This window comes from Platalea leucorodia (genome assembly GCF_965183815.1).
Source record: "Platalea leucorodia genome assembly, chromosome: 9".
Taxonomy (NCBI): Eukaryota; Metazoa; Chordata; class Aves; order Pelecaniformes; family Threskiornithidae; genus Platalea; species Platalea leucorodia.
In genome coordinates, this window is record NC_138831.1 from 29,413,172 (window position 1) to 29,435,719 (window position 22,548).

The window sequence follows — 22,548 nt, forward strand, 5'->3', positions numbered from 1 at the left end:
TGTATATATAGATATATATATAAAATCTATACACACACACACACACACACACACGCAGCCCTCCCACCACACACACTCACACATATATAGTTGTATGTAGCTAGTAGAAAAAACATTTCTAGAGTTCCCCTGACCCTTTAAGGAAGACCAAAGCTGATTACATCTGAATTCTGAGCCACCAAAGCACATTGAAGCAGGAGTGCCCAGGAATGCTTGCAGCAACATTCAAGATACAGGCACATGTCAAGAGTTTTGCAAACAATTCGGTATAAAAAACAACTGTCAGCCAGTGTTTTGGGAGAGAGTTGGGTTGGGAGGAGGTAAGAGAGGGAGTTATATGGACCTGTATCGTTACTGTGATAATAGTAAGTTTTTTGGCACTGCTGCGTGAAGTCCTGCTTTCCCTCTGAGGGCTGAAAGGACCTCATGATAGCTGGAAACAGAGGGAGGCTGGACATGTGTTTCTAACACGTGTTAGAAAAAATTGAGCACCTGACTCTTTACAGTGAGGTGGCTGGAGACACCTCTTGGCCTAAGGAACTACAAAAGAGAAAGAAAGGATTAAAGTAAAAGAGAAGGAGACATTTGCTGTAGAGGTAAAGGCTGTAGCTTCTCAGTGCTGTGCGCACCCAAGGGCCCCTTACTGTCTTCATCCCACTCTGACTGCCTTATATCAGGGGAGCCCAAAAAATCCAGCTCAAGGTGCCTGGCAGGCCCCAGATGTGTCCAGTGATGCTGCAACTGCAGGGCGAGACCAAAGCCAATCAGGTTCAGGCTGTTATTGCTGGTGAAATCAAGCAAACGATTTCAATTCCCCCATCAGAGGAGAAGCATGGACCATGGCTGGCCAAATTTCTGGTCTAATCTGGTTTAACTCTATAAACATAGTTGCAAATCTGGAGGATTCTTGGCTGGGCACCAGTATTACCCTCAGTGCCTCAAAGCTCAAACTTCCCTGGGCTAAGGAGGAAGAGGGCTGGGGTGACTGCACCCCACTTTTCAATCTTATACTACCCGGTTCACTTCAAAGCAGTCAGCCCATGGACACTGAAACATTAAAATGAGAGAGGGAAGGTTAAAGTGCTGCCTCTTTCTTCATCCCTCCCCTTGCTTTGCATGCCCCAACCTGGAAGGCAGCACACGTGCTTTCCAAACCATGGAGAGGTTGAAGCTTGGCCTCTTCTGCTGGCTGAGGCCAGCTGCCTGGCGTGCTGGCAGAGAAATGGGACTTCTCCCACAACCCACATCCATGACGCCTACAAAAATACAGAAGGGATATTCACTGCCCTCCCTGTGACTTACAAGGGATTGTTTCTTGTTCCCACTAGAGCATCAGTGGAATAAGAAAGAGACAAGCGTCTAAAGTCAGGCCTGTCCATCTCCTGGTCACCTTCATCTTCAGATGGAGTCCAAACAAAAACTCAGCCCTTCTGAAATCCCTAGAGGGGACTGCACTAATGAAACTCGCCCCCCTTCTTGCTTCCTCTGCAACCTGCTGATCACAGGAGAAAACCTGGGAGGAAGTGAAACTTTCTGATGCGCACAGTGAGCCATCCAAGTCCCCCCACAAACAGGTGCTGCGGGCCAGGTTCACAGCTGGTGCAAAGCGATGCAAAGCTGAGGCCAACCAGCGCTGTTCTAAAAACACCAGCTACAGGCCTGACCTGATGGTCCCTTTTATGGCCCACGTCAACCTCGGATCTTTGTCTCAACAGGAAAACCTTTTTTGGTGGCTTCTATGGCTGATCATTCATATGTTCCAGCTCAGGCACATGCCTTGTCTGTGCGTTACCTCGTTGGATTAAATTTGCTCATATCCTTTTGTTCCATGTATTAAAATACTCTATAAAATCAAGTGACCAAAAATCTATAGCTCTAAGAATACCTGGTTATCTTCTTTTTTTGTTGTTTTTCATGTGTTTTTTGTTTGTTTCTAATCACAGTTAAACCTAAACAAAAGAAATGGAGAAAAAAGGCGGGGGGGGGGGGGGGGAGAAAAAATTATTCATGAAAGTCTAATCAGGAACTGAATTGCACGGCTGACATAACCAGCTCTCAGAAGGAGTCCTCACAAATTGGAGGGCAGTTTGGATCTGACAGGTTCCAGATCCCCTGTGAGCACTATGGACTCTTTCCGCCCACCAGCAGTCAGAGAAGCGGCGCCTGCAGCGCTGGCCCCAAACACCAGCGGATGTGGTAAAGAACCTGAGGACATCTGACGTGGTAAAGTCACACGCCCAGGAATTGAGCTACAAGGCTTCCCAAGAAGTCCAGTCCCTCCACCAGGAAAAGGAGAGAAGCTGGAAACAGATTCTCTAGAGGAATGAGGAGAACTTTGGCTCAGTGTCTGAGCCAGCTCTTGGGGCAAAGATGGCTGGGAAGCAGAAATCAACTTGATGTCCTGGCTCAGACGTCCCGGTGGCACAGGCGGTGTGCTCTTGGACTGCAGGATCTGTGGAGGTGGGCTGGCGGTCTGAGGCAGGAGCAGAGATCCGTGAGAGCCTGAGGCCCCAGAAGGGCCACATTGAAAAGTTCTTGTTGCAACTGGGCTCTGACTAGGAGGACTAAGGCCAGAAGGGGTATAACAGGGAGAGGCGACACCAGACTGTTGTAGTGGAGACATGGAGGCAAAAGGCGGCCGTTCTTGGTGGAGCTGGGCTATTGTTCCAGTTAAAGATCCTAATGCACTTGGATGTGTTTGGCACAGGCCTGAGGACGGCCCACCAGAGGCCTGCGCCAGCTGGCTTAGGCTGGAGGATGGAGAGTTGGAAGAAGGAGGGGGCTGGAACTGATTCATTCCCCCCAAAGTCCCACTGCCCGAGAGCTGCTGTAACTGTCCCCCCTGCAGTGGTCTTGTGGTGGGCTGGAACTGGTTGAGAAGACTGGGGGGTGAGTTTGACGAAAGCTGGGTGAGTGATGTTGATGGGGAGCTAGTTGTGGCTTGTTGGAAGTGCCCAAATCCACTGCTGGAAAGGGCTGGCTGCTGCTGCTGCTGTTGCTGCTGCATGGGCTGAGCTGTACCTAAGGGTGATCCAGAAGGTGCATGTTGGAACTGGCTCAGTCCCACTGAGGATGCACTGCTCAAACCCGGCTGACTTGAGCCACTTGGAGGGGATCCCACCTGGAACTGGCCTAAGCCGGCAGCAGCTGAGAATCCTGCGAGCTGCTGGATGTGGAAGGAAGAGGACGAAGGGGTTTCTGCTCCTGGTGTGTGCAGCTGGGATGGAGTACTGGAGGGAGAGCCAACGGCAGAAGGCCCAGTCGATGGGATTAGAGATTGAAGCCTTTTCAGCTGTCTTGGAGTCTGGTTGGATTGCTGTCCCAAGGAACCCAAGACGGACACCGGAGGACGGAAGATGGCTGTTGGGAGGCGTGGGTGGTGGGTCAGAGCTATAGCGACAGAAGTGGTGGCTGCTGCAGCTTGCAGGGGTGCCTGGATCAGTGGAGTCCAGATGACAGGGGTGGGTGTGGATGCGGCAGCAGCAGCAGCGGCGGCGGCAGCCTGGACATTGTGAGCACAGTGTGCCATCTCTCTGTCGTGCTGCACAATCTGCTGGATGATCTCATTCTCTTGGTAGTTGAAAACACCCGAATTGAGGTCATGCTGGACTTTATGCAGCAGAATGGAATTTTTCTTGCCTGTAGAGAAAATAAAGAGAGAAAGAGTCATTCTGATATGTCAAAGCATGGGAGGCTTCCTCAAAGCTTCCTGCCAGACCTTCCTTGAATTGTTGGCACTGTCTCCTCTCCACTGTCATTATGGGATCTGTGTACAGTCTCTGTGCTCCAGCAACAAGATGACAAACATCACATCTTCTGCTTTTGTGGTGTGATCAACAAACCTCAAGATCCCATAAAAATGTGCCTGACAGGACACATATTCTTAGTTAGACAGTAAAGCCACTTTTGATAAGTGTGGCAGACTGGTAGCAAAGCTTATGAATCTGGAAGATTCCCATTTTGCACCTTATAATCTGAACTTCCATTAGAAGAAGAAAATAAATCCAAAGGCTGTAATTTTTCTGTGTTTTCAAAGGAAAACCTCAAAAATGTAAGTCCAGTGAAGTCTCCTGAGTCTTCAGCTACCCTCCTTCAGCTACACCTCTTCCTCATCTGTCTCATGCAACTTGTTCACTCTGGAGTCAAATATGTGTTTTTAGTTGAAAGGAAATTTCTCTATGAATAAGAGACAGAAGGACTTTACGTGCTGGAAAAGCTCAGTTGGCCCAAGCAAGAGACCTCAGACATGCTGCAGCTACCATCTTACTTGGCCATGCCCTTCTAGCCCCAACGTTAAGGAAACTGCAGGCTAGCAAATGTCATGTTCCAGCTGGACTTCCTAGCCTGTAGAAAAATATTAGCTCAGCATTTTGCCCTTTCAATGGGCTGGAAAATGTGGAATAATGAGTTTGTCTGGCCTGAGAGTGCACCTGGCACTGAAGGGATGCACTCTCCTGGACTGAAGGACAGAACCATTCAGTGCAGGGGAACGAGATGCTGCCAGTGATGCCCTTTCACCAGAGCACAAATGCCTTCTCAAAGGAGAGGATTTCTGACGTGGACAGGTACTCTGCATAACAGCTTCTCAGAACAGAGTGCAAATCCGTAACTGTGCCAGCATCGATTTATAAGAAGCTGGTATATGCTGATTTGAATGATTTTCTTAGAAAATTAATGTGGATTAGATCCCTCTTCTTCCCTTTTCAAGCGTCCTCTATCCTAACAACATATGCCAGTTTGAATTGATGACAGCACCTACCTATGGGCTTCCTTTTCACTTTTGTTTACTGAAGCTGTTTGGATTTGAAGGGTTCAGCCTAGCAAGTTCTGTGTGTGTGTGTCTGTGTGCGTGCATGTGCATACCTGGCTGCATGTCTGTACGCAGCTCATTTTGTAGCTGAAGCTCAGGGGGTGAGTGTAGAAGGGTCACCTCTAGATGAGGCACCAGCCAGTTTGGATCAGATCACAAGCTGTATTAACGCTCCTCCTAAACCAAATGTATCCTCAGGCCCCACACCCATTAGCAAACCTCTGCTCTGATTCAAATTTCATTTCTGCTGGTTCCTGTCTGATCACTTCTAGTTCCTGTACAGGACCAGGGCAAACAGACTGCATCTTGCCAGTTGCTGTGGATTTACAGAGCATGAGATAGCGGCAGGTATGGAATGGAGGCCTGGATGTGCAAGGGCCTCTTTTTCTGTATTTTAACCCCCAAATCATGTCATGCTTTAAGAATTAAAGGCTGGCAGCACAGCTCATGTCAATTAAGTTTCCTGCAAACAAGGGCTTGTCCATTTAACTTGTCTCCACGCTTTCAAGAAATCACAACTTTCAAGATAAGTCAACTGTTGATATTTCCAACTAAGACCACAATATGATATTTAATTTGTCCCATACAGCATTCTAGTTTAAACTGGTCAGCTGATAGTTTCCAAGAAGGAATGGTTAAGAGTGGATTGCTATGTTGGGTAGTAGTTCCCAGTGATATTCCAGAGGAATTTCCTTTCCGTTCTATGCTGGTCAGATCTCAGATCTTTGTCTACAGATGTGAGTACATCTCTGTGCATAGATGACATCCACATCATTGGGATTTTTTTACTCTATGGTGTATCTTTTATATCTGTAACAGATAAAAGAGTCAGAGTTTAAGGATACGCCTCTTACTCCAGCCAAATGTCAAATCAAACATCTGCCAGCAAAGAACTCTAATGACACTCTGAAGAGAGTAGCTGGTATCCTGGTGTCCTAAAAAGTAACCCTGAAATGGTAGAGTCTTGAATGTACCTAGTTGAGTTCCAAATCTACCACCAGAAGAAGGTGAAACAATTGTTGCACAAATAAGAAGGAAATTATAAAGTGTTAGAGAGATACGAGTCACTAACACATAAAATGCTAGGAAAGCATACATTATGATGTTTCAGTTCTAGTGTCTAGCTGCAAAGCATGAAAAGGTACAGAAAAAATATCCACAAGAATCAGGCTTGACAAACATCAGTGAATAAGTACAACGTATTCAGCTTCTCTCAGAGAAGAGGTGACTTGATACTGATTTATATGTAATTTCACAGATGAAGGAAGCTGCTAAGAACCATTCCCTTCAGTTCCAGAAAGACCCATGAGATATTATGATTTTAGACAAGCCCAGGAAAAAAAGGAGCAATCTAACTGTAATAGTAGTCAAGCACTGGAAGAACACACTAAGGGTCTTTCCTTCATTGTACTTTTTAAAATCAAGCGTTTATCTCTTTATAAAGGACAAGGTGTGGCTCTAGCAACTGAGTGCTATGCAATAGTGCTACACGATTGTTCGGAGTGGGTAAAGCTTGCAATCTACAGCGGGCTGAACTGCACCATAAAACCAAACCACTAAAATGCTGACAGAGTTTTGACTCTGGATCTGCAACTGGTGCGTTTGGGATGTGTCTGTTGTGGGTAGTGCTATAGGATGCTTCATGCTTTTGTGTTTTACCTACTGCTAATCACTCCCTCCAAAAAAAAGCAGTAAGGCGTATGGACTGGCCTTTCTTTTCTCACCTTGGAGGAACATCAGCCCTGGAAGGACACAGTCCTGAAGGTAAACAGTGTTCTGAGCTGCTAATGTCATTACAGGGGCTGGAGAGCTTGCCTGCACTAAAAGTGCGTGTGTAGGATATGCATGTAATGTCTGTTTCATTGTATACCGGACTGGAATAGACAGCACTGGATATTCCCTAAACTGACAGATCCTGGTTTTACCTGCTGTTCATGTAGCCAGGCACACCAGAGGGAGCATGAACGTCACCTTTAAACCTAAGAGCATTTCTGCAGTGAACATACAGTGAAAGGGAGTGAATGATGCAGAGGGTCACGCTGCACACACACACAGAGTGATATCCACGTGGTATCTACTAGAATCACATACGCACTCACAAACAAATTAGATCACAAAGAGCTGCTTAAACAGAAGCAGAAAATACTAACTGCTCCAAGTCTGGAGAGAAGGAACAACCTATCTAAATAAAATTGACAGGTAAGAGAGAATCTGTCCAGCACACTTGAGTAAAAGGACTCAGATTGCAGGTCTGTAATCGTTCTCTTTCTGGAGTTGAAGGTACAAATCCCAGCATGGGGAATCTGTAGCTATCTCACACAACTGCAAGGTCAGGATGTGGATGGGAGATGGCATGCTGAGTTCAAAGCAGACAGGCAAAAAAAAGCCACCTTACCACATTTGCTTTCTTGATAACAGACTGTAGCAAAACCAGGGTGAGGAGGAATGGCTAGGGGTAGAAGAAGGAGAAACAGCAGATGTTGCTAGTGCAGCTTTCTGAAAAGCTCAATACCAGCAACTGCTCTGTGTTTCCATCATTACACCTCATCTCACTCTTTTAATTCCATGTCACCTCTCTTTGGCTTCTGATTTGCTTGTCTGTGCTTGAATAGCCTGCAATTTCCAATGCTGCCCTCAATTCAAATGAGAACCCATAGCGATGTTAATCAGAGCTGCACAGATGAATTGAGGGGACCGATGTTTTCATAACCGGAGCTCTTGACAACACAGAAAGAGCTGAACAGCAGACTCTGGTTTCCTTGGCAGAGCACTAAATAGCGAATATGCTAACATTTTCCAAACATGCATACTATTTACTGGAAATGGTTTGATCAAAGCTCCTTAAATTTCTGTCAAATTGATAAAAAAATTCCAGCAAAAACCTTGGAATGATTATTTTTTTAAGTTTTTAAAACAGAACATTTCAGTTTTCCTTTGAAATTATATTACACTTTACTGTTTTCCTGAGTCCAGCTTGAATCTATTAACTGTTTCATTAGATAGATAGAATTTTTCTTTTCTATTTTGCCAAGAAAGTCTCAAATTTCTGCTCCAGAACATTTTAAAAAATGACTGAAAATGCTCTTTCAGTTATTGAAGGGGAGAGGAATTTTTCAAAATAATTTTTCAAAATTGCAATTGGTTAGCAAACTGAAAAATTAATTGGTTCCACCATTCTAATTAATTGCATCATTTACATGATGTTTCCACACACCAATGTAAGTCTTAATAGTTGGTTCTGGAGAAAATCCTCCTTCCAACCAGCACCAGATGAGAAGAGGCACACAGCAGAGTCCTGGTGAGACAAAGACATTTTCCTGGCAGGTCTGACTAAGGTCCTGCATGAAACATACGCCAACAGTGGAATGAGGCAGTAGGAGCAAGTTTGTTTGGGCTGGTGGTTCTGAAATTATTTCTCCTCATCATCTTATTTATGAAATTGCTTTAGTTTCAAATTCATTTTTCCTGCTCTGGATTTATTGTCACAGCACCTGCCTCAAAAGGAGAGGAGAAAAGACAGCAAGCAGAGGACTGAAAGGCTTATTAGTTTGGCTCTGTGTAACGCTAATTGAAATGATGTTCTGCAGCTCACAGCTACACTCAGTGAACTGCAATAGGGTCCTGTGTTCTTGCTAAGCCAGTGAGAAGCTTCATTAGGAGAAAGGAAAAGGGACTCCTGTTTCCCCTTCAATCTAATCACAGAAGCATGGAGGTGGTATGTTACAGAGTTTCTCGTTCTATGTTGTTTATCCCACATCATAAATTAAAGTGCTGAGCAGAGTCTAAGGTACTAAGTTAAACAATCCACCCAAGCATTTCTTCTAAACCCAAAAGCACCCTACAAATTTACTGAGATGCCACAGAGCTGGCATAGGAGCCATCTGCAACCACCTCATGCACCAACTCTCCACCCTTGCTTACTCTGAGGTAGCTCAAGGCCCCTTACCTTTCTACAGTGGAGAGAGAAGCTGCCTTGGGTTTCTGCATGGCAAGTGGTGTGTGACAACCTGATGACGCGAGGACTGGGTGGCTCCCAAGCAGCCACTTGGGCTGGATGTGCTCCTCAACAGGACTGAGGGACAGTTTAACTAATGGAGCTACAGTCAGGTGGAGGACTTTTAAGACTAAAAGATCTCCATGGCACAAGTGACTTTTTTGTTCTCTTTGTATAGCTCCTAACAAAATATGATGTTTTCCCATAGTCAGACAAAAATAAATATCATCACTGGAGAGCTCTGGGTTCTAAAAACTCCCTATTTTCCTCACTGCAACAATAGGCTAAATACAGAGAAAAAAAAAAAAAAAGGAAGATATTTAGAGCCTAGAAGATGTTCATAGCAAAGCTACTGGTGCTTTGAAGTGGAGTGGGGTATGTAAAATTATGGAAACTAAGCAAATAGAGGTTGCTCCCTTAATAAAGAATTGCAAAGTCAGATTTTCCTCAACTGTAGATAGCACACAAAAGAACAGGGAGAAAGGCTCATGTGATTTCATAAAAGGAGCCAGCACTCAACAATAATTCTTCTATCAAATAATCAAAATTAGCCTTCTGTTGTTAAAATTCTGCACAGACACAGGGGAAATTAGCTGTGACTTTCTGTTCATTTCTCTTTTCAGTTCTGTCTAAGCCCACTGGCTGCAGTTTAAGAATTCAGATCACTAAATTGCTTTCTGAATTTGCATGTATTTGAAATAATCTCACTTTATTAGGCTGGCTTATGTCTTGGCCTGCTGTCAAAGTGGCTGCCCCCTGCCACATGGTTACTTCTTTCAGGTCTTCGCTTCTTATTATTCATACGACTGAGTACTAAACACCCTGCTTGGATCACTGGTTGCAGCAAAGGGCTCACAGCACACTGCAGCTTTGAAGGTGGTCTTTGCCCTCCCTTGCCTATGGGTTACCCATATCCTGAGTTGGTCTCCTGTGGTAATTCAGCTTGCTGCCATCATCCCCAGAGGAGCAATACAGCAATTGGCAACTGCAGGCAAAGAAACCGTAGACATACTCAGTAACTGGCAGTTTGCCACAGCTGCTTTTATGCCCTGGGGAAACTCTTCTGCACTGGGACTATATTGGTCAGAAGGTCTCGCTGCACCAGCTCTTGCCACTGTCTTAGATTCTGTGTATACAGGGAAATTAGCTGGAACAGAGATTTCAAAATCATTCTTAACTCCCAGTGTATGTGCTCTTTTCCTGTTCAAGCCAGACTTTCTCTTAAATGTAAGTTAACCCACACTGAACTGTATTAACTGTCATGTAAAGGTTTCTGCTCAGAATTGAAGTAGCTCTTGGAAGCAAAGCAAAGCCAGCTGGATCAACTCTAAGAGTACCCACAGAGGAGTTCAGTGCACTTAACAAATCTGCTCTAGAAACAAATTCAGATTAACTTTCCTGAAAGATTAACTTTTCCTGTAAATACGTTACAAATTGGATGTGCAGTTCTTGATGAACTGCTCTGCAGTAGTTGCCATATGTGTGCTCTTATGCCACGATACGCACAAGGCAGCGCCCAGCTGCATACGGCCATTTCATTTCCCTCTTGCTAAAGATGTATCCTTTGAACTCCGGTGGTACATTTAAAGTACAACAATATCTCCTTCTCCCCTGCTCTGTCCTCTGCAAGCCTATGTGGAGTTAACCTGTACACAGGGGTTTTATTGCAGGAAAGCCAAATGCCACATTGAAAGGGAAATAAATTTTATCAGTGTAGAGCCCATTGTACTGGGGAGGTTAGCTGAATCTGTTTTCTTATTACCATCTTAACAAACAATAATGAGTTCAAAAATTTAAAATTGTCTGTCCTTCCAAGTGGAGGTCTTCCCTCTGTGTACAGCTCAGGCCTACCAGTGATTGCTTCTCCTCTCCCATAAACCGAATAGATATCTTCCAAAACACATGGCATCTCTTTTAACAGACAGAACACAACCTTTAACTGGGCCAAACTGCTGTAGGTCAAATGATACACTGTGAATAATGTTATCTGATGAATCTCACGACAGGCAAGCAAAACTTAAAATAAATGAAGCTCTTCCCTGCCAGTCTTTACAGATATGCCCATCACACAGAGCTTTGCAGAAAAAAAATTGTGCATATAGAGCTATCTAGAGCAAACTGTTTGTGAATATCCATGAACGGGTCTAAGAATTGTATAATTCTGGAGTGTCTGTGATGCCTTGTGCTGCCTGAAGCATGGTGTCCTGGCTGTTACTTATCGCTGGAGACCGAAGCCAAAGAGCTGCCTTCTCCTCAAGTGGCAGAAGTGCTTGCGTCTGGAGCCAAAGCTCCTGCACTCAATTCTCAGTGCCCTGCTGGAGCTGACAGCTGTGACAGGGACAGATTCCGGAAGACTCAGGACATTCCAGCACTGTTTTTCTGTCAGCTGTGTGCTTTGCAGTGTGGTCTGGTTGCAGATAGCTACTGGACTGCCTTCAAGGCAGGAAAAGTCCCCTGAGTCTAGAGGTGTGGTTGTTAAGCAGTTCCTCCTTCATCTAATTAAACAGGGGGTTGATAATTATCTTAAAAGGTGTTGGAATGGTAAAATGTTATCTGAACAGGTGTTTTATTTTGACACAGATAGGAAAGAGCTGTGGACATGGCTCTCTAAATATAAAAGGAATCCGGTAACTTGGGGGACCTATGGAAATGGGGCACAAATGTATTTTATCTCCTATAACTCTCCCAACTCTCTCGTGTCTGCTTAATGTCTCCCAGCTAGCCAACTATCCATCAGTGGTACTACTGACTCCAGCCTAGAAGACCAAACTTCCCAGACAACCTGCACCCTGCAAGGCAGACATGGGTTGGGATAAACTGATGTCATCAAGGTCATTTACAAAATCAAAGACAGGTCTCCTGAGATCTCATCACCACCCCCCACTATCCCTTCTATTGGGCTGTCTTAGGCTTTATTTTCCTTCCAGAGTTGCATGAGAAATGGCACTTCATATTCAGGTGAACAGGGTTGCCAGTTCACCTTAATTAAGCTGAAGTAATTTGCATTCACTCATGGTTGGTGAGTCACTGATATCTTTCCTTAGGCTAAACAGAGAATACTCTGAGTCTGGGCCTTCATTTTCAAATAAGAAGAAATTCAAATATTCAATTCCTGCTTAAGTCCGAGCTCCTACCCTGCATATCTGTGCTAGATAGCATTTCCAGGGTGTGATTTGCCTAAGCCATTTTAGACAGCCACCTTAGGAGAAGATGAATCACACTCTAAATGCCTTTTTCTCTCTGCTCACTATAAAAGTCAGGTTCAGGTCTCCACATCATAATGTTGGAAATGATGGGAGAGGACTTCAAGTCAGAGGAATACACGTAGTGGTATTTGAACCTTGATTCTTCATAAACAGTTATGGCCATGGGTTATTCAGGTGATGAGAGAGAACACAACACAGGAGAACCTGTGTTATCTTTTGTCAGCCACTGATACCCTCGCCTGCTCAGTACTTGGATAATAAGATTCCACCTCCTTAAAGGGCTGGGCAGAATTCCATGTGATTTTGAAATAAAGCTTTCTCCCAGAGCACACACACTCCAGCATTGTATAACTAGGCCACAGGAACTTTTATCCTTACATCACCTGTGCCTGTATCAGCAGCCTCAAATAAGAAGCATCTCTCTCTCTCTCTCTCTTTATGACTAAATCATAGAATCACAGCATGGTTGGGGTTGGAAGGGACCTTAAAGATCTTCTGGTTTCAACCCCCCTGCTATGGGCAGGGACACCTTCCACTAGACCAGGTTGCTCAAAAGCCCCATCCAATCTGGCCTTGAACACTTCCAGGGAGGGGGCATCCACAGCTTCTGTGGGCAACCTGTTCTGGTGCCTCACCACCCTCATAGTGAAGAATTTCTTCCTTATATCTAATCTAAATCTACCCTCTTTCAGTTTAAAGCTCATCTCACATGTGCAGCTCTTTGGGGGTTACTCACCTGTGTACAGGAAACAAATCTGGGACTACAACGTGGATACAGTGTAAAATTTTTGCTGAGTACATATTGTTTCATTTCAGTCCATTTCATTTATTCATATGATCTTACATGGCACCTGCCACAAGGGAGTAGGCAGCTAGGAAGCATTCAGAGACTGAGCTCCACCTTTGTTAGCATTATTTTCCCTGTAGAAGAGATGAGGAACTGAGGCACAGAGCAAAGGCATGACAAGGACAAACAGGGAATCTGTGGCAGAGCTTGGCACAGAGCCCAGATCTTCTCATTCATAGCTCACCTAGCCTAACACAGGCCAGACCTTCGTCTGAGGCAGCAGATCCCAGAGTATTAGTCATGACCTAGACAAGCGGGGTTGCAAACCCAACAGGATTTCAATTGCAGAAGCGTGGTCACGAGCTGACAAATAGGGTGCCCAGTCAAAGGCTTTGGGAACAGCTATTTTTGTGGCTTGTTTATTTAATAAAGCTTTTAAAACTTCTACCACTGTAATATCTTGAACAGACACTCTTGTACTGCAATAATATTAGATAATTATATTTAGAGACTGGTATTGTGTTGTCTTAGCTTTTCTTTGTTTTTTTAGCATCTGCAATGCCTGGAGGAAATGCAAGGCATTTTTAATCCTGGGTTAACTGGGATCCTTGTATCAAAACATATGCAACTGACATTCAAAGTGTATGCATTTCAAAATATGTGGTGAAAAATTCCTGATGAAAATGAAAAAATAACTTCTTCTGTCTTTAAGTATGCCTTCAGCTCTCACCAGTGACCTTGATACGGATAGTAAGCAAGCTTATGACAGATATTTATGGTATTTATTACAGCACAACAAACAATGGAAAACAATTGCCCCCCAATTTTTTTTTAACACATCAGTGAATTTTGATTCAACAATATTCACGACCTGTATTGTATTTACTTTCAATGAACATTTGAGTGGTTGTGTTTTACAAGTGCAAATACTTGTGAAAATCTAATTTGAAGCTTCAATGGTCACTGAAAGCCAGTTTCAAAGCCAGTCAGGAAGAGAATGATGCAACTTAGGTAACTAACTGACACATCACAAACTGTGACGATTCACGAATGCTTGTCAGACAAAGAATTACTCACTGGAGAAATGAACAAATCATTTCAACACACAACTACTACAAAGAATTTTACAACTTGGTCAAGAACAAGAAAAAGAGGAAGATTTAATCAGTGACAAAATGATCATTAATCAGTGATTCAGCCTGATTTCCTTGAGTCTCAGTCTTCAGGCCCTGAGCCTGTGGAGAGTTATGTGTATGATATTCTGCAGGTTGAGGAGTTCTTTAGAGCCTGAAGTTACTCAGAGAGCAGAGTTGAGCAAGGACAAATATCTTTGTAGAATCCCAGCCTTAGTCAATTCATGGAAACTAATCCCTTCCAGTCTTTAAAGAGCTCTGCAAGTGCAAAACACCTGGGAAACTTCTTCCACAGCCATGCATGGCATAGGCAGAATGCCAATATCAATTCCCATTAACAACAGAGGTCAGAAGGATACATCAACATACTCTTTGCCGAGCGATCAATGTAGCTGACAGCTCCCTGGGGGGCTGTGCCCTTCATGCTGCTGCAGTGCCCATCTACCATCAGGAAGTGATGGGGGCACACAGATCAGGGTGCATCTGCCCCTCTCCTTCCCCTCTGCCTAGCCACAGGATTTCAAACTGCATTTGATCTGCAAAGCGAATGCCTCATCGCACCTCCAGTCAACCAGTACTGCTCCTGTTGCTTCAAGGGATGAGGTCTTACATTCTCATCCTGTCTCCCTGCTACCTAGACAAGCTTAGACCATTCTTTCCAAATCGTCCGTATAGCAGGTAATCCTGTAAACATCTCTCCAGTCACTGTGACTGGACGGACTGAGATTTTTCTCCCTGCTCTCCTGATTCCTCACTGCACAGGGCGAATACTGGATGGATCTTATCCTGGTACCAGAACAGTGATAGAGCCCTCTGAATCATTTCATGTACTCAATAAGGCATGGGCTTCTCAAGGACATGTTGTCATCTGAGTAAAAGTGAGTTAGTGAAGGCACCGCTGACTTGGAAAGAGGCTCCCATTTGCTTCCATCTTGTGTACAGATCCTGAGCTGAATGTAACAGGAACCAAAAATATGGTCCTGCTTCTATTCATACCTGGCTTTCATGAACTGCTGTTCCTTAACTTCAGTCCTCTAGAATAATCCCTCTACTTTCAGAGAGAGTCTCAGCAGAATGCAGTAATCTTGACTTCCTGAAAAAGTCACATGCTGTTATACAGCTACTGTGCTGCTCTTTCTGGATGGTGCACACTTCAAGGGAAGGTGAAGAAATGCCTTAATTATAAAGACAGGGATTTCCATGGGATCTCCTAATTTCAGTAGGGTGTGCATAACTCCCTTAGGCTCTTTTGGGAAATTCCAGCCAAAGACTGTTGGGCACAACAGTGTTGGAAGGCGCTATGAAGATGCTATTTTGCAATAGTAGAGAATGTAAAGTTGAGAGAAGAGGCAGCTCTCAAGTCTGATTGCCAGGGAAACAGGGGTAGCACTAGGATTTTCAATGAATGACTCTGAAGGTCTCTGCCTTTTATATGGCATAGGGACTGATGTTGTCTCAGGTCAGCAGAATGGCAAAAGGAAGGGAGGACAATGCCAGAGCTCTGCACCAAAGGGCCTGTTACTCCAGCTGCTCCATGTCACCTTCTGACCTTATGTTGACATTTTGCAGCTCTGTGTGGAAGGGAATTTCTCCTAGGGGAAAAAGCATCTGAGGTTCCTTATGCTGGTTCAGAATTTTCCATGAATTTTAGTTACGTGTGCAGTGGCACACAGAGCAAAAGACAAGGAGCACAGGATGCCCTGCCACCTGTATACACAGTCACAGAGAACATCAGGCTAGGAAGCTGAGCAGCACTGACGATCTAAAGCCAAAGAATTTGAGATAATGTCAATCTCGTCCATCCCTGGTTTTGCCTGACATTACATTTTCTTAGCAGTTTGTTCAGTCTAATTTAAATAACCCAAGTGATGGGACTATTGCCACTTACACTAGGGCCTCATTAGCATGGGCTTTGCCAAACTCTACATATTTAGCTCATAACCTTTTCCTTAGGGGTCACACTTTCTGATTTGCAGCAGGTAATGAGATGCACAGAATATAATGTTCCTGGCATGAAAAGCCCCAGAGGCACTGCACCCCTTGCTGAGATGCCAGCTTATTCCCTGCCCCCCTCACCCCATTATCCTCCTCGCCTTCTGCATTTTATTCAGACCTGCACTGACCTTTATGATTCTGAAAAGCAATGAAAATGCATGCAGTTTTAAGAGATGTATAATACGAAGCTAAAGAAGTTAGACTGGGACTCTGAAATGCTCAGTCCTCAGCTCTGCAAAGACTTATTGCATGACCTTGCATAAGTCACTTAATCTCTCTGTGTTAAACGTCTCTGGCTGTGACCAAGGAATATTATCCTGGTCTTCTCTAGTTAGACAAGGATGTTTGCAGCACAGGTGATGTTTCCCACAGGACAGGAGAGCATGCTGGGATGGGTCACTATAAGCTATAACAATTCAACTCTTTTTGGTTAATTGTGTTTAATTCGGGCTGTGGGAGGTTAGATTTTTATCAATTGTTCCATGTCTTTTTCAATCAGGTGCCTATTTCTACTGAACATATTTACAGTTGGATTCTAACGGACAGCTGGGGAGGTGCTTTGTGGCTGTGATTTGCTGATGGCTTTGCACAAGAGTCTCTTTAGGATCAGAAAGCGCTCAAAGCTTTCCCTTCCCTATAGCACTTCCTGCTTCTCTAGTTGCTTGTCAACTATGACCAGAAAAAAACCTGTCCCAAAAAGGAGCATTACGGTCTGCATTTCATTGTGCATCGAGAAAAGAATATTCTTCCTCATCAACGTGGGTGTTAGTTTTTGTCTTAAAAAAAATTAATACCAATAACCAATACAGTCATACCCTAGCCAGCATCCCCGCAAAACCAGGTCACACTCTAACAAACACTCAAGTCCCCATGCTGAGCAATGATTTCTGCCACAGAACATTTAGCTGAAATACTGGGGTTTGCTTGCAGGACTTTGGGCTCACAGTCTAGTCTGTTTTCTCTTGAATCTGGGAGACTGTGGATATTTACACATTCTGAGCAAAAATTCAAAATCTAGTGAATTCACCAGCATGGCCCTGATGGCCTCAGATTGCAGATCTCGGTTCTTCAAAAAGAACTCTTGGAAAGGGAAATGAACGGAAGCAGGAGCTGGCAGAAATGTGTGTGTGTGAGAGCGGAAGAGAGAGAAGGATGTGGATTTAACTGATAGTGAATGGGGCTCCTTGCAGGAGCTGAAGTCAGGCAAGGAGAGACAGGCTGGGATCTCCTTCAGTTCACAACTCCAGCAAAGGAACTAAGGACTAAGCCTGGAGATGGGGTGCCAGGGCAACAGGTACTGGGAAGGAGACCCTTACATCTTCTACTTACCAATTCTGTCCAGCCTGTCAAGAGCCACAGTTTCAAAAGCTCGCCGCATCATGGGATACTCTTCCAGCACCTCGTTGAAGTTGTCCACTGAGAGGGAGTAGAGCCGGCAGTAGGTATCAGCTCGCACGCTGGCTGTGCGCCGGCCACGGGTCAGCAGGCAAATTTCTGGAATGAAAGACCCAGCCTGAGAACATGGGGATAGACACCATCACCACTGCAATACAAGGCCTGGCAGTGTTGCTCCTAGGCAGTCCTGCCTGCCGCCCAGTCTCCTCACTATCTGGACTTTACCTGCACTCCCACTGAAAACATGAACAATGGTAATATTCTGCCTATGCAGAAACATTTAAAAATGCCAGGGGGGCTCAGCTGTGGCAGCTGCTACACACAATTGCATCTCAGAGATTCTGCTGATCTAATTAGCCAGTCAAGTATTGTTATGGTGGATTACCAAAGATATCATTTGTGCATTCAGAGCAGAGAAGCTGTCTTTCTCCAGGTCCTCATGGGCACTGGGAGCAGAAGGTCAAGCCGTGCTCTCATTGAAGCTAATTCTCTCTCCAGATTTGTAGTAAAGGCTCTGTGCTGACCTGGGGCCTTGGTGCCTGGTAGTAATTTTGATCCCCACACCCAGAACATTTGTCTTTTCAAAGTTTTCAAAGTTTTTTGTAGATGTGCCACAAGCTTACAGATTGTCAGGGAAAGCCAAGTTAGTGGCACCTACTAACTCTTGGTGTGTTTACACTGCAGTCAGCTACTCCTAGGAGGATGCTCAGCTGGCTACAAAACAGAAGGCCCTTGACTCTACCATAAATGCCTGACTTGGGCACAGGCACACCCTGAACACTCAGCGGAGAGCTCCTGAGTCCTGCTTTTCCACTGATAACACACAGAGTATGGGCAGCTAAGACAGACACTTAAAGACAGACGGTGTGACCTAAAGACTGGCAGCACTCTTCTCTTTGCTGTATGTTGGGTGTCAATCCACCATCACCACTCTCAGGATTCATTCTGGGTCTATCTCAAAGCACTGATATAGCAGCACTACAAGGTTATAAGTGCGTTATTAGTCTGCTTTCCTAAGGAAATGATCTTATGAGACTGTGCCGGCCTTGAATGTGACGAGTTGTGTGTATGGTATCTAAAACACATGGGCAATTTTAATCAAATCTGTCAGAGTCAGGGTATCCTGACTCCAACGCTGTAACTCCAAAGCCCAGCAAACTGACCCAACTTGCTAGGGACATGCAAAATCCTTGTACTCCAGGTAGGTGCAGATAGCTTGTTTCACAGGAGCTAAGAGTCTAAGAAGAGTGTAGGAAATGCATGATAAGGAATTTTTAATTAAGAAAAGGCCTTATAGAAGAGAAGAAAAGGCACGTTTCATTCTGCCCCCTCTCAGTAGGTCATTAATTGTGGTGCATTCAGTGCTTGTACTGAAACATGTATCTGCCAGAGAACTGTCTGTCTTGGGCTGTCGGTGAGATCTCTACAGAGCTCTGATAGGAGGGGTGTCTCTGTGCTACTCATAAGAGCAATATCCTAAATCTTCTCTTAGAGTCTTTTCTGACCCCATGCTAGTTTCACTGTTCCAGAGCTCTGCTGCTGATACATTATGCTTGCTTGCTGACCTTCACGACATTTTGCTGAGCCACAGGCTGGTGAGATGACGGACTATGTTTTTTCCTCCATGTTTATACAGTACCTCGTATGATAGATGCTAGATAGTAGGACTAGGCAACACTACAAATGTGCTTGGAGAATTGAGAATGCTCCATTTTTTCCTTCAGGTTCTCAGCTTCACAAATCTGTCAGTTTGCTTGGGGCAAAAAGAAATGAACCTACAAGAACTAAGTTTCCCTTCTCTGATTTGTTTTTATTTATTATCTAGACTCCTTCACTGCCCATGAGTCCCAGTCATCTCCCATTGCACAATTTACGATATGGGAAGCTGCAAGACAGGTGAGATGAACAGAGACAGAGAGTGGAGGAGGAGGTGCCTGAGGCATCAGTTCCACATGTTGCCATCCCTGTGCATCCAGGACTTACCTTGTCCTGGACGCAGTGGGTATCGCTATGTAAGGGTGACTCACTAACACGCACCTCCAAAGTAGGAGCCATCTGCCAGCTTGGTCTCCTTGTTGCCTTTGGTGAGGACGCTCACCACCCCATGCTGGATGAAGTACATCTTCTTGCCAATGGTGCCCTCCCGGATGATGTAATCCCCTGGCTGAAACACCTCGAACCGCAACTTGGTCAACATGGATGTCACAAAGTTGGGATCTGCGTTGGCAAAGAGAGGCATGGAGGCAACCAGCTTCCGGCAGTTGAAGTTTATGATTTCCTGACCATGATGTGATGCAAAAGAGAGAGAGAGAGGAAGAGAGAGAGGGAAGGGGGAGAAAAGATGGGACAGGGAGCAGAAAAGACACACACATATATTTAGTCAACATCTAATAACCTATGAAGATCCCCCACTTGACCTGTACATTAGAAAGTGGAGGAAAAAAAAAAAATGCTGTTCCCTTAGTCTGACTCCCCCAGTGCAGGCTGGAACGGCCTCTGGATGCTCAGAGCATGTAGCAGTGCGAGCTGAAGCTGACAGCTTGACACCATGCTTCACTGCTTTTATTCATATGCTTTCTCTTTGAGCAGGGACGATACCCCTCAACCTCCCAAATACACACAGTATACCTCTTTCTGCAGGAAACTTTGGACTGTGAGAGGTGCATACCGCTGGTGAAATGCTGTATGAAAAAGCCCAGGGCTTCTCTCTGGAAAAACATTATAACTCACCTTGGCAGCCCTACATTCTCTGTTGCCCTTCCTTGTCAATGAGATATTAAGCAGCACAAATGTGCCAAGGCGCTCAGAGAAAGAATTATCCTGGGCAGCTGGGGACAGTGTCAAGAGAGGGGAGGGAGACGTGCCCACCAGTCACTGAGGCATGGGCTGGATCATCAACCTCAGACGAAGAAAACCCAATTCAGCTGTTCAGCTGTCATATAGCAGGCAGGGACTGTGCCTCCTCCTGTGGCTTGGTGTCACTCGGAGGGTATGACAGCACTTTCCACTGCACAGGAGCTGCTCTGTGCCATGTCAGCTCAGACTCAGAAAGTGGCAGAAAGTGATATTGAGTAAATCACCTCAGCACAATGCTCCCCAGCCAAGCAGGGAAGGAGGATCAGGACGACTGGAGCAGGAAGAAAGAGGGCTGGGGAAACATCTGTCTCCTCCTCACTGGGGTTCCTTTCAGGGTTGCCCTTTTAGACTTTGGCAGAACTAGTTTTAATATATGGCTGGTAGATCCTCAGCTCTTCTCTATCCTATGGAGGTATGAGACCTGGGGGAAAGACAGGAGGAAGGCCGCTTCTGGTGCTTGTGGGTAACATATTAGAGGCATATACTATGGAGAACCTGCATTGCTAGGCTTCAGGTAGGGGAGCGGGCTTTCTGTAGAGACTCCTTTCAAGTGTGGGTCCTGCGAGGAGACTCCTCCTTTCCTTTGACTCTATATGCTGGTACAGCTGATGGATGGGGGACAGATGAGGCCAGCACACCGCATAGAGGTTTATATAAATACATGAGATCCAGCTTAATATTAAGGAGCACAAGGTGGGAGCTTACTGAGACGCCATACCAGGCAGTGGTGCATGTAAGCATGGGGAGGGAAGGGATCTCACAGAAGGGTGAGGTAATAGAAAAGCACTTTCCAGAGTGCTCTCCTGAAGGGGTTCTGTGGCAATGGAGAGGACATTGCCAGACATTGCCATGGCCTCAGAAGGGTGCCAAGATGTACCTGTTCACATGATGAGTGGTTGGCAGGGCCTGCATATTGCAGCCCCCATTGCCTTTATGTCAGACATCACTTGTGCTGCAGCAGTTAACAGACTCAGGCAGGAGTCCTGCAGATGCCAAACGCCTGGGTTTCTCTCTCCACAGGAGTGACTTCTGCTGCGACCAAGGCAAGGGAATACCAGACGTACACCAATGGGTAGGACAGCCACTCCCTCTGAATGAAACTGTCTCCGACACAGATGTAGCCAAGCTGTGGACCATGTTCTTCTTGGCCTTGCCCTCCCAGAAAGTTGGGCACAACACTGGAACAGGTGCAGCCACAAGCAAAATGGTGCCTTTATGGCTGCTGAGACACATGGATGTGCTGTCTCTGCTGGGCATGACATTAGAGCACACACAGAACCAGTGCTAATGGGAAAGCTGGCCTCCCACCACTCCCATCAACTGATGGTGTCCTCTGCACAGCACTGAGACAGGAGAGTGCACACCGGGAGCTCCACAGCTGCCGAAGATGACAGGAACATGCATTGCCCATTCACTGCCCCCCCCTTACCTCTCGGAGGGGTTCGCTCAGCTCTCCTAGGATGCTCTCCTCATCAAACATCTTCCCCTGGTAGCGGTGCTCATAGTAATCATGGATTCGCTGCCGCATGTCTGCAGGGAGCTTGTGGAAGGACATATACTGCTCCACTTGTTTGTACTGTGCAGGGGAGAGAAGAAGAGAAGGAATTACCAGGCCATGCCACAAATGGTGCCCGCTCATGGACAAGCACACGCTAGACCGTACCCATACCTGCTTCCTTCACGCCAAGCCAGGCCCAGGCAGACAAATTTGGTGCAGGAGAGAGCAACTGTCTGAACACACGGGGAGTCTGCAGACACCATTGTTGTATTCCCCAAATAGCTGCCCCATATTTTAACCTTTAAACTTATCCTGAGCAAGTTACACTCCTCATTCCCTGGGTGCTGAGCAGCCCAGGTGCCTGTTCTCCCCTACACACACAGCAAAAACTGGGAGCAGAGATGAGTAAGAAGTGCTCAGCTGGGAATCTCCTCTCAGCAAATAACGCTGAGCGCAGACTGTCCAAACCCTGTGCAGAATAAGGGCAAGAAGTACAATGTGCCCTCAACAGAAGGTTTTTCCATGGCACACAGCAGAATGGTGGCCTGGGTGTATGACCTGGCAGCTGGCTGTAGACCAGTAAGTGATGTGCAGCACCTTGAGGCCTCAGCCAAGCAGAAGAACCCACTGTACAAAACAGCAGAACACAGTCCTGCCTTGGATGTTCACAGTCATAGACAAACTGAAGGACACACACAGAAAGAAATCTGACAGTTATTCGGTTGAAGCTGCAGTACCCGTGGCCTGCTTTTCCTCTCCTCTGTGTTCTCGTCTGCCAAGCTATGATGGCACCTTTGCTTTCCCACTTAGGGCTGCACAGGTCCAGATTTTTTTCACCTTTTGCTGGGTCCCTGTTGCCCCATGCACTCATGCT

General features: G+C 45.5%; 1 protein-coding gene across 1 annotated transcript in view; it reads right to left on the reverse strand.

Annotated features, from left to right (window-relative positions):
- Positions 1 to 2,068: 2,068 nt before the first annotated feature.
- HCN4 (hyperpolarization activated cyclic nucleotide gated potassium channel 4) overlaps positions 2,069 to 22,548 on the reverse strand; it is a gene marked incomplete at both ends in the record, with an annotated part of 107,078 nt that continues 86,598 nt past the window's right edge. Inside the window, 4 exons of the mRNA XM_082321356.1 lie at positions 2,069 to 3,639; positions 17,255 to 17,419; positions 19,358 to 19,598; positions 21,606 to 21,752. Of these exons, the coding sequence (XP_082177482.1) occupies positions 2,069 to 3,639; positions 17,255 to 17,419; positions 19,358 to 19,598; positions 21,606 to 21,752 (2,124 nt within the window). The remainder of the gene's footprint in view (positions 3,640 to 17,254; positions 17,420 to 19,357; positions 19,599 to 21,605; positions 21,753 to 22,548) is intronic.